The sequence below is a fragment of the Coenobita brevimanus genome, chromosome 74, assembly GCF_032717465.1.
Source record: "Coenobita brevimanus isolate Jiangsu-jjx chromosome 74, ASM3271746v2, whole genome shotgun sequence".
Classification (NCBI taxonomy): Eukaryota; Metazoa; Arthropoda; class Malacostraca; order Decapoda; family Coenobitidae; genus Coenobita; species Coenobita brevimanus.
Genome location: NC_137027.1, coordinates 5,388,895 through 5,402,076, shown reverse-complemented (window position 1 = coordinate 5,402,076; position 13,182 = coordinate 5,388,895). Strand labels below are relative to the sequence as shown.

At 38.4% G+C, this 13,182-nt stretch overlaps 1 protein-coding gene across 1 annotated transcript; it reads right to left on the bottom strand.

Moving 5' to 3' along the window:
- Positions 1-304: 304 nt before the first annotated feature.
- Positions 305-11,242, bottom strand: LOC145407761 (3-oxo-5-alpha-steroid 4-dehydrogenase 1-like). Its single transcript, XM_080278631.1, has 6 exons — positions 10,920-11,242; positions 9,141-9,310; positions 6,012-6,113; positions 3,282-3,432; positions 1,215-1,296; positions 305-765 (listed from the first exon to the last, which is right to left on the bottom strand). The coding sequence occupies exons 1-5, from the start codon at positions 11,240-11,242 to the stop codon at positions 1,230-1,232; spliced, it is 813 nt and encodes a 270-aa protein (XP_080134757.1). The 3' UTR covers positions 305-765; positions 1,215-1,229.
- Positions 11,243-13,182: the final 1,940 nt, after the last annotated feature.

Genomic DNA, 13,182 nt, shown 5'->3' with positions numbered 1-13,182 from the left:
AAATTCCGTGTTAATATCTTTACAGCAGACAGACTGAGATGCAGCTGGTGGCATTATTTATGGGCATTCTTTGCTGTATGTCAGTGATGTGTACCAAAATATCTCAATATTTTTCTATGTAATCAGTACTGTAACATGAAGTAACTGACAAATCTTCATAGGAAACAATGGAAATTAGAGAGGCAATTTTTCTGAAACTTACCATAAAAAAAAAAAAAAAAAAAAAAAAAAAAAAAAAAGAGAGAGAGAGAGAGAGAGAGAGAGAGATAATGATGACAATGTGTTTTGCCTCACTACTCAGAGGTCAGGTGTGTGATGGGGCCCTATCTATGCAAGAGGGAAAGGGGTAATGTGATTCACCGAGTTACCACTCCCACCGACAAGTGAACAAAACAGGAACTTGTAGACATGTAAAAGGCCTTTCAGTATGGACAAACTCACCTTGGGGTGGGAGAGAAAGTCTGGATTATGTTGATGATGATAAATGGTACGAAAGAACAGTATTGTATTAAGGCACAAAAAAGTAAATAAGGCATTAATAATTACTTTTTAAAAAATAAAATGTTCATGAGGTTAGTCTACTGTATTCTTCTAAAATCATACCTCATTACCATAAGTATACAAGCCTTTATATAGTGGCTCAAGTGTTAGTCATCTACAACATCAAAAATAATATATGTTAACCTGCTGATGATCTCCTAAGTTAATGTCAGGAACACAGCCAGCAGATGTTCATACATAATATCCCTGGGCACAACTCATCATCTGAAAAATAAACAAAGTCAGTCCTTTATCTTACATTTCCACAGCTATATAAGCACTTGAATGGTTAATATTCACTACACAACCTGAGAGTTATTCCAGTATTTCCACACTCTTATCTGTCATCCCTCACAAACTACCAATAGCTATAGGCCTTGAAGTTCCAGAGGAAAGATAAAACAACTCTGGGAAATGTTAGGATAAAGGGAATATCTTCTGACAATTTTTAATCTTGATATACTCAATAAATTATTGTATGATAAGGCAAGGAACAGAAATGCCACTCATATATTGGTTGGAGCTTTTAATCAAAGGAGCAGTCAAGATTCCTCCCACTATCTCACAGTTGCTAAAACTAGTCACAAAATATGACTAGTGGAATCATTAAGTTATACTTGTTGATGGATTACAACATTTATTTGAAAATAATAAAATGGTTCTCAACAACCTACCCATTGCTTCTCTCCCTAGAGCAGGTATGGGAACACAGCCTTGCGGGATTTAGGATAATCATCAAACTTTTTGATGTACCACCTGAAAAAGGCAACATTCGCAGGTTATAAAAGTAACTAGATATATAATGCTTCCAGAATGTTCGAAGTACATTATGCTATATTTTTATAATGCCACATGCAATGAAGCTCTAGTGCCACAGATTTTTTTTTTTAATGAAGCTTTTCTCCTTTTTCATAATCTAATGAAGCAGTGCTAACCTTTAAACTGTGGTTAACATGTTATTTGTCTTATACTGTACTAGTTAACAGCAAGTAATTTTACTTGCTCCCCAGCATTTACAGCATATATACAGTAATTACTCCACTATCCGATGTAATAGAGCCATAGGTAGGTCCGGATATTGGTTCTGTCCGGATACTGGGCCCCAGCTTATGGACTTGTACTTATGGACCCTAACTCAGAGAAACACCTATACAACTCCCTCTGGACATGCATAGCACCTATTTAAGACCCAAATCACACCAATATGGCACATAATGACTGAAATAAATGCAAAAGAAACATAAAATGAGGGTTTAGAAGTATGTTCATACATTAATAAACATTCTGGTACTTATGGACCCTAACCCAGCCTAACTCAGAAAAACACCTTCCTACTGCACATGCATAGCTCCTAACCCCCTATTCACACCAATAAAGGACATTAAAGAGTGAAATGAGGTAAGTATAGTATGGAAAAAAGTACAGTATGAAACGGGCGGGAAAAAATCTTTTTTTTTTTTTTAATTTTTGAGGTTTTTTGGACCATTTTGGGAATATTGGATCCCAGGACGATTATGTCCAGGTAGTGGGGATGTTCGGATATTGGGCGTCCGGATATTAGAGTGATTACTGCATGTTAAAAAAAAAAATGTAACTACAGTAATGTGTTAACTTTTTAACTCTGGCTAATGCTTGACAGATTTACAGGCCACTAAAAAGATTCCTAAGGCCACATGGTTAAAGAAATAACTGATAAGCTGTAAGCTTTATAGAAGTAAATAATGAATAATCCTTACTGAGACATGATGATGAGAGAGGTTAAGGAATTTCTTCCTAAGAAGTGCAATTTGGGCAAGACCTACTGTAGAGAAAAATGAGGGTACAGGTGCATACAATGTCTGAAAATTCTGATGGACAGAAAGAGCAGAGTAAAAAGTGTTGTGGAATGAAAGAAGAGAAACACACAGGGGTGGTACGAATCAGCAGACAAAATACAAAATAACTAACACTGAGTGTGCTTGAATGTTAATTAGTGCTACAAGAAGGTTTATATCCAAAGGGTGGTTGGGGTGTATTGCTCACATAATGCCACTCAGGGATGAGCGAGGCTGGTCACTCTCATCTTAAATGTCAGGACATACTTGCCTAGCCCCGAGTTCCTATGCTCCTCATGGGGCAACATGGGAGTGGATGATGGATGGATGGATAATACTTTACTGCGCTGGAGTACAAAATTAACCGGCCAAATGTGAGAAGAGTTATTCTCAATAGTACTAAGACATCTCACCTACTGTATTCTGACATCAAATTAGCAAAGTCAGTTTAGGAAGAAGCTGGAAACTATTTAACAGTTCAGTACCATGCTATCTATTTATTTGCTCTGGCAAATGCAAGACAATTTCAATCAGCTTAACAGAGACCTCTGGCAGGGAAAAGGCTAAGAAATCATGATAACAAACAGAATGCACCCATGAAAAAAAGAAAGAGCCATGTGAAAACTGAACAGACTGAGGAATTCTGTCAAGACAGTTCTCAAAACGGGGAACTTCCAGGACAGACTACATAAGTCAGCAAGATAAATAAAATGGAAATTAACACAACACCACATTCCAAGCTGACAGAACTAAGGAACTACACACTGAGCATAAAACCTCTTCTGACCAAAATTGGAATAATATTCAATGGGTTTATGGTGTGCCATGAGCTAAATTATTTGCCATTATATATAGTTCTGGTATGGTGCCAATTTGTGCAAAAATGTCCAATGTAAATCTGATAAACCTTTGTAAAGAAAAAAATACCTTTGATGGTGGATAGCTCGGTGAGTAAGGAAGAGTGTGGTGAAAATGGCATGAGCAATGGCTGGTGGGGCAAGGCTGGCGATGGCATATCCCCACATTTCCACGATTTCACCAAAGTAGTTAGGGCAAGAGACCTTCTCAAACCAGCCACCTGATGAATACAACGTTTATTTCTTATACATGCAGTACCGATTTTTAAGTAAACCACTGACTTTCCATTCTTTGCGGGATATGGAAAATTAACTCATGCCACAACTGCTCGTCATCATGGTCATCTTAATCCAGTTTCCAACTATAACAATGGTATGCACACAAACAAAAAAATAAACAAAGATAAGAAAACAGCTATACCTGAAATTGAAAGGAGCTATCAACGGAATACTAAGGGAAGTTGCTCACTCACTCATCCACAACTTTAAAATATTTTTTGTTCCATCCTACGGAGCACTATCTGGTTATCCTGATTAAACCTGTGGGATTTAACCAGTCCATGGACTGTCAAGCTAGAAAAGGCATGCAATCCTCGTTCTGGGAACTTATCAAGCACAGTTTACCTGACTAACATAATGCCACTGGTAAACAGACTGCATAAGTTTTATCAAAGATGCAAAACCATTACTGCTACCCAAATATATATACCCCAGTTTTCATCATCATCATCCTGCCTCTAAAACCCACTAATATATGAGAGCCACAAAGAGTCCAGTACCTGACTAGAGCCTGCCCCCCCCCCCCAAAAAAAAATAGGCAGGTCATATGGCCAAGTGGAATGTGGGAGACATGAATGACGAGAGGAGGGGAGAGGTCAAGAATGTGTTTGAGAGTGCTAGCTTTGCCATGATAGTACAGTATGAAACAAAGGTGACAGGGTGTGGAATGGAGAAGTGAGAGAGTGTGAAATATGTAAGGCCAGGTATGAATGCACATGGAAAATGCACTGCTGTTGAGTGATGAGTGGCTGAGGGGAATGAATGACTGCAAATGTGTCAGTTCAAGAGGTATATAAATATATGTCAAAGTCCAGTTCAAGAAGGTGAATGTGGTGGTGTTTGTTACACATGCACCTTGTAATGACAGAGGTGAGGCAGACAAGACTGGTTCTTGGATCAGCTGGATGGAGTAAAAAGATCAATATTCATAACATATAAAGTGTTTTTGATGAGTGACATGAATGGGAGAGCTGACACTGATCTTGTAAGTGATGTGATAGGGTGCTATGGAATTCTAAGGGAGAACAATAATGGACGACAAGTTAGGGACATGTGTCAGGAAAGGAATTTATGCATTTGTATATAATTAATACTTTAAGCAATGAAGTGGAAAGTAGAAGGCAAATGGGATGGAAGGTTGCAGGTGTTATGAGAGCCTTAATGAGAAGCAGGTCTCAGTGTGGCAGATGAAAGAGGCTTGAATGACAAAGTTTTAATGCCTACTCTAACACATGGGTATGAGACTATAGTGTGGCATGAAAATTAAAAGACAAGAGTACAAACCCTGGAGATGGGACTGTTGAGGAATCTGTGTTGAGTGCAGATTGGACAGGATAAGAAATAATGTGATTTGCAAAAGATGTGGAGTAAGGATGTCAGTGGATACCCGAGGTGAAGGGAGATGCTTAGGTGGTGTGGTCTGTGGAGAGAATAGGTGCTGAGTGATGAAAAGGGTATATCTGAGTGAGTCTGGAGACAGAAGGAGGTATGGTAAGCCAAGAACATGGTGGGTATATATGATAAATGTGAGTGTGAGAAAGAGATGTATGGAAAATGATGAGGTTAGGAACTAACAAAGGATCAAACTGGATGGATGAATTTTGCATGAAAGTGTAATGACCAGGGTTTGGCACCCCTTTTAAACTTGACATTCATGATAGTGACTCTATTGGATATGTAAATGTGAAGCTATAAGTGGAACAAGTGTACTGGTACCTATCACAAACTTGGATTCTGGAGGATTGAATGGTGAATGAAAGCGCGTGGAGCCTATTTCTCTCTGCATGCCGTTAATTAGTTCTCCCACTATCGTGTTCTTTCCTTTTCCTGGATTTCTGTGCCTATCTCACCCCACCTGCTGGAAAGAAAAAGGCACAATGTTCGAACTGTCATAGATACTTTATCCATTCATTTCTATCCTTCTAATCTTTTGCTTCACCTGCTATAGTTTTACCTCATTTTCTCACACATTCACTTACTTATCACAGCTATCTGCTTGTTGGACTTTCATGCATCCACCCATCCTCAAACATCATCATTATCATCATCATCATCCATACCTCTTTTCCCACCCTAAGATGGGGTTAGGGAGATTTAGAAAAAAAAAAAAAAAATGAGAAAGTAACCAAAGTCTGCCCAACTGAATGGGCCACAACCTCACTCATTCATCATTCAAGTCCCCAGAATCCTGACTATAACTCATAGGCATAAACATACACATTTTCACACTGCCCTTTCCTCCACCCCATTCATGTATGTTCTCTCTGTATAACCTCAATCTCTTCGATCCCTTGATTGAAATGCTTCCTTTAACATATTCACAGGATGTCACTGTTTATCCATCACTGCATTTTTGCTGCTACCAGATGATTTGATTCAGTTTAGAAAGGCACCCTGGCACTGAAGAATGAAAAAAAATTTGCTGAAGAATGTATAAATGAAATAAAAAAGATATTATCGTACTGATAAAAAAAAAGCAAACTTAGCCAAGCTGATGCAGAAAAGTGGCCATTAAACTAACCGGTGGGAATTTTGTATCCAGTTTCATCCCCTTTCCTTAGGTTACGCAATGCTGTATCTGCTCCAATGTTGGTCTTCATGCCATACAGGAATAGGCAAAATCCTGTGGAAGCGAAGAATGCTGAAAGACTAGGATGTACGATGTATAAAACGGGAAACTACAACATTGTATGGTAACTAAAGAACAGAATATTCCAAATAAAAAGGCATCCATTCTCCAACACTATCAGATACAATATAGTCTCACCCCAGTAAATAACTGTCTGGTAAGCGATCAACGGCTATAACGATCAATGAAAATTTATACCTATTTTCGAGTTAACAATAACGAAAATGACTGATACAATTTCTGTGAGCGTCGTTATGATGATCTTGTGCAGGTGCATGCCACCCACACAATATGAGCCATATGTTTGGGTCAAGATGGCCACCCCATGTTTACATGCACATCAAAACACCATCGCTATCACAAAATAACAGTGCAAGTGTGTAATACTGGGTGAAGAGATAACATCTTTTTGTGTGAAATACTGAAACTTGTGGGTAGGAAAACACTGCATCCCTCTCCTGCTGTCACACCCCATTCTCTCCTGCCACCTCATCCCACTGCTATCCACCCATCACACTGCTATGAACTCTCTTGGCTTCATTGCTTCACTCTCCCCATCACTCATCACCACCTCCTGATGACCTGGAGTGATCACCCAGGCCCTCCAGCTGTCCCCCAGCTCCTAGGGGGACCCTTGGTGATAACTTGGACTGGCCTATAACATACTGCTGATAGGTATAAGAAATGTTTTTTGAAATTTTCGGTAATGTGGCCCTTGACACTCAATGCATCCCCACTGAACTCATGTTAAACTGACACTGATTTACTATTTATCTGTATGAAATCAGTTCTTACTTGACGTAATCCAATCGTAAATCAAGTCATGACTGCATAAATTATCCTAATTCACAATCTACTGTATTTCAGTCTGAAAATTTAAAAATCTAATTCAATACAGTACAGTACTACCTCTTTTCAGGTGTAGGGATTCAAGGCTAGGCAACCATTACCTAGTACATTTAAGGATCATTAACCAGCCATCTTCCCTTGGTGGCATTACATACTGTAACTGAAAAAAAACGATGAAGTCCAGGGAGCAGCTGCCTCTCCTGACACTGAGAGAGCTCTCCATCCACGCTAAGGGATCTTTGTATGTGGCATGTGTTAGGAGCGTAATGCTGTATGGTAGTGAGTCCTGGGCAGTAAAGGAAGAGGATATTTGCAAGATCAAATATACAGTATATGGCAATGATTAGCTGGATGTGCAGTGCGTCCCTGAATGCAAGGCCTGGGGGAACCAGGTTTACAATGGAAGAGTTGAGAGGCAGGACGGGATTGGAGTGTACTGTATTGGTGTTGTGATGAAGAGAGGTAGATTGAGATGGTTTGGGCATGTGGAGAGGATGATGGATGATAACTGGATGCAGAAAGTGAAAATGTTAATGCTGGGGGTAGGGTCACAAGAGGTAGACCGAAAAAGACCTGGGATGAAGTCATTGAATGTGACCTCAGGGATAAGGGACTAAAGAGGGAAGCTGCCAGAGACTGAGCAGCACAGAGAGCCACCATAAGGTGATCAAGGCTGACACATGCAAGCATGTTGGAGTCTTCAAAAACAAAAACAAAAATGAAAAAGCCTTAGTCATCTCCATAAAACTGAGCTTAAGCAAGGTTGTCGCTATGACTCGGATGTTCTATTCACTAAACTAATATTCCATTTAACTACACCGATCTGAAAAACAGTATACAGCAGCAGTTCATACTGACAGTCCTGATAACTGAATCCAGAAAATTAAAATACTGTATTGATAAAACAAGTCCATGCATATATGAAAGCAAAACTAAGTACAGTAATGCTACTACAATCTTACGTAATTCACATCTGCATACTCTATATATAACTAAGAATACACTAAGCAATCTTCCAAAAGTTTACTGGTAACATTACTGAACTGAAATATGAAGAAAACAATGCAGGGGATTTTAATTCATCCTGGCAAAGCATATTGTAGGTAGTGTACTGTACATATCTTGAGATACTGTACACACTGTCAGATGTAGCTACTGTACCTACACTTTTTTTTTTTTTTTTTTAAGAAATGATACATGAATGAGGTGCAGTCAACAGTACTAAAGCTGTATGCTGTGTGTGTGCAGCAGAATCACAATGAACAGGAAATGGATAACATGCCACTATACCTGCCATCAGGCAACTTGTCTCTTAAGCTCTGTCCCTTTCCTGAAGTCATGGCCTCAAGTCCACAGCATCCTATGTGGGTGAGGGGGACAGGACTTGAGAGACTAGTTGTCTGGCACTGGGTATAGTGATTTGTAATATCCGGTATATTAGAAAAGGTGATGGCCACAACATACAATATCGTACTCTGATGTAGGTGGAATTACTGTCTTTAATGGCATACAGAAATTTACATACTCTACTGTGGCAATGTAACAGAATACTAGGCATGTAATAACCAAACTGAAACTTAACAATTAAATCACCAGTCTGGCCGGGATGCGAACCCAGGCCCTCACACTTGATACGCTCACATGTTGCCACTAAGCCAAAGAGAGGATCCCCCGCTTTGCCTCTGAGCAACGTGGGCTTTTATACACCCCATTACACCACACTTTTCTCCCCTTGTTGATTAATCTGGTCAGTTTCGAACACACGGTAGTGTAGCATCGGAGGCTACCATTGGAGACGCTGCGGACCAAACCAAACAGCTCATCCCCAGGATGTATGGACTAGGACGCTGTCAGCTAACCAACAGCATCATTCGCCTCCAAGCCTCACCTCACATTCTATACTGCTGCCAACCAATGTAATAACTGAAATGAAAATCACTGGTCTGGCCGGGATTAGAATTCATGCCCTCGCACTTGATACGCGTACACATTACCAATGAACCAAAGAGAGGATCCCACACTTTGCCTCTAAGCAATGCGGGCTTTTATACACCCTGTTACAGGCAGAGGTCTGACAAATACTTTGAAAAAATATTGCTAACTGTACTGCAGTAAATTACCGGTATATATGTCTGTAAACTGAAATTATAATTTTACCAAGTTAAGTCTTACCAATGTAAAAGTTTGGTCTGTAAAGCCAAACTTCATCTTTGTAGTGGTAGACATTTATAAAGTAGAGGCCATGAAGAATTCCATTATAAGCAGTGGTGAGGAAGGCAAAGAAGAATGGTAGAAATGGTGTTGGTTTAGCACTCTTCATAAGAAGTGAGAAGATGAAAGATCTGAAAAGATGAGTAATGATGGTAACATAAACTTAAAATTTACAACTCACTATATTAAGTCACATGGATAGTACTCTACTCCATAGCATTCTGTGCACTGTACTTGTCACCATTAACAATTCTAACAGTTCACTGACAACAATCCTAAAAGCTAGTGGATCATTAACCAAGCGATCTTACTAAACTGTGGCTATTAGGCTACCTGACAATTTTCTTTAGTTTTTAACTGCCAGGGTTCTTGTTTGACGAGCCACAGCTTGCAAATGCGAGTATTTTCTCCCTATGGCAAACAAATTTCACATGCAAGTCGCCTTTTGGCGGGGAAAAATACATCAACTTCAAAACCCAGTAAACTACAGAATAAGTAAATCTCACTTAAATGAACAAAAAAGCACATTGTGATCGATTATTACATCTTTCCTTGTCGCCACTGTGAATGTTTAAAACCTCATTATATGATTCTAATCATCACAATGTGGAAATAAATACGGTAAATATATTTACTGCTCATAAAATATTTCGGCTCGCAGTCAGTTTGGCTACTGAAAATTTATTTGGCTTGTAAATCTGAAATCATAAGCATGGCTTGCAACCATCGGCAGTTAGCAAGGGCCCCGACTGCACTCTGTTAAGGGGTAATTGAAGACTACAGCTGACTCCTCCATTTTAAGCAGTCTCTCCCCAGTTACATAAAATTCCCTTGAGGTAGTTTGCATGAATAAAAAAAGACGTTAGTGTATTGATGGGGTTAAAAGTATAGGAGATACCACATTACCGGAATATTTTATAAGACAAACTAATGTGGATCATAAAATACCAGTGTTGCTCTTTTAATTTCTAGTATTTTCCCCTGATCCTTAAAACCTTCAGAATGATGGTGTCAATTTATATTACTTTCCAGCTACCACCAGACAATTTCATCCGTGGAATGATATATGAGGGCCTTGGGCACACCTATACTATTCACAAGAGCTTTAATGGTACCGGTATAAGATGCATACATTTAATTTGGTGGAAACATAAAGTGTTTAGTGACCTAGTTATACAACTCCTTCATGATGTCTGAAGTAATTTTTATTAAAGGGCTGGCAGTTGCAAAATGAGCTACTTTATTAACGAATATTTTTCTCTCCCTTCTGAAATCAATATTCTGCCTTTACTATCACCATATAATGTTCCACAACCTCCCACACCAAACCGTATATAGTCATCTACTTCCAGTGGTACACTGCAACAGAAAACAATTAAAATACATGTACTGTATTATAATGAAACTTAATATAACTTATGTGAACATCTGCATGTACAGTACAGTACAGTGTTACGTTCATACCAGATTAGGTTGACAGGCTTTTGGTTGTATACATGTCAAATGCCACATACAAATCTTGATGTCAAATGCACTGGTAAACTGCATTTTCACCTACGACATACTTACACTGGCCAAAAACTAGCAAAAAAAAATTAAAAAAATAATTAAAAATAAATAAATAATGATTAGCAATGAAAACTGTTATGAGTAACTGCTTCATCACTGAACAACTACCGTACATAAGAAAAGGAGGTCTTCATTCATGACGCAATGTAGAATTGAATATACTGTATATACCTCTGGAAGTAATGCATGATGAACAAGCCGAGGCATAGCTGGTTCACTATCCCTCTATAAGTTCTCTGCTGACCATAAGCCACCATGATAACAGGAATATAAAACGATGGACTCTCCTGCACAACCCAGGCAAATCTGGCAGGCACCCCAAACCCGTAAGAAGAATTAGCATATCTGCCATAGGGTGCCTCTTTCATAATGAGGGTCAGGATGCCATATATGACTACCCCATAGCTCATACGAGTGACGAGTTCTTCATCGGTATTGGCATAGAAGAGAGGGTAGAGGTATGTTTGTATCAGCGCTTCGGGACTGAACTTCATCCTGCGTCTTCCTGAAAATAAACACAGAAGAATGTCATTTAAAGTACAAACGATGGCTTGGTATGTCTAAGAAAATACTTCTCAAAAATAATGTAAATGTAAGTACTGAAGTGAGTAAGAGTTAAGATAGATACCAGCAACCATACATCACGGCAAAATACCTACTTCCACGACAGGTGCGACGAATTACAAAATCGGTGGACATTTACCGAATCGGCACTGTTAATTAGAAAATATTATAATTCCTCTGATCATATAGGTTCATACACACCTAAAGATCGGGAATTCAATCAAAATTGTGTTTTCCATTTGACTATTAATAAAAAAAAAAAAAAACAAGATTTAGAACGTAAACATGCTAAAGTTAGCGGAAGTATTTCACCTTCGGCTCGCCAACTCGCCTTGACAGGCTTCTATTTTGCGTAAATAGTGATTTGAAATGAAAATCATTTGAAATGAAAATCATTATTTGCAGGCATATTTTAACATATAATAATATCTTCATAATTATCCGGACTTATTATCCAATATGAAATTTTTCCGCGGTGAGGTTTGGGCTATATTAAGAGTAGTAGTGTTTTCCCTTGCCTATTTTTTTGGTGTCTGGAATAAATTCTGGCATTTAAGTACATGATGTTCTTTGTACTATTTAGAGAGAGGACGAAGTGTCGTGAGACAAGTCTGTGGAGACTCCAAAGGACAATTTAGCGTATCTTCTCTCACAACCACACTAAGCTTTCTCTCTTTACCTTCTCTAAGCAGTTTTTGTTACATAAACTCTGTAAATAGTACAAAGGACATCATCTACTTAAATGCCAGAATTTATTCCAGAAACCATAAAATAGGCTTAAAAATACCTCAAACCCCCCAGATATTCTAAAAAATTTATAGTGAATGATAAGTACGGAGAATTATAAAGATATTGATATGTGTTAAAATATACCTTTTACAACAATAAATACTTCAATTCAATACATTCATATCAATATTTATGCACAATAGAAGTGTGAAGGCGAGTTGGCCATATTGGCGAGCTGAATTAAGGTGAAATACTTTCGTTACCTTTAGCATGTTTACGCTCTAAATCCTCATTTTTTTTTTATTATTAGTTACATGAAACACAAAATTTTGACCGGATTTCCGATAAATAGGTTTGTATGAACCTTTACTGTCACAAAAATGATAATATTTTCCAATTAAAAGTGCCGATTCGGTAAATGGCCTCCGATTCGGTATTTCTTCGCATCGTTCTAATGCCCAATGACGACGTAAATACTTGATGCGGTTGTCATGGCAACACTCTACAGACAGATATCGAAGTTAGATAAGTGTCTCTACTCCTACCATGTGAAAACGTGTACTTTAATTATATTCTGTAGTTATTATATACAATTATATAATAGCCGGACTACAAAGAGGCTTTTGAAAAATTTATAAAAATATAACAAATATTTTAGTATATAAACATTTGTCAACACCCTCAAGAGTAACAGACTTTTTTACCAACACTTTGTGTCCTCAAAGAAAACTCACATACTAAATTAAAAATTTAATGACAGTTTGGCAACTGTAGCTCCTGTCGGGGTGATCAACAGAGCTTTGTAAAGCTGATGGAACATTATATTGTGCAGTTAATTCTGTATTTTCTTTATCTTAGCTCTTCATGGGATTCTTTGAGTGTTTTTTGAGCGCGTTCAGGATGAGAATATGAGAGAAGTGGAGGAAAGATTGGATAAATATGGATTGGAGCAGATGGCAGACTTGGAAGGTGTGTGCAAGATATTCACGGAAGAGATCTGTTCAGTGAGGTGGTGTGTGGGGTGAAGAGAAGACTAAAGGGGGTGCAAGGAACCGCGTGGTGGAATGAAGAGGTGAGACAGGCTGTGGCATAAAAGAAAGCATATAATGAGTGGTTGAGAAACAGGGGCGTGGAAGAAGTT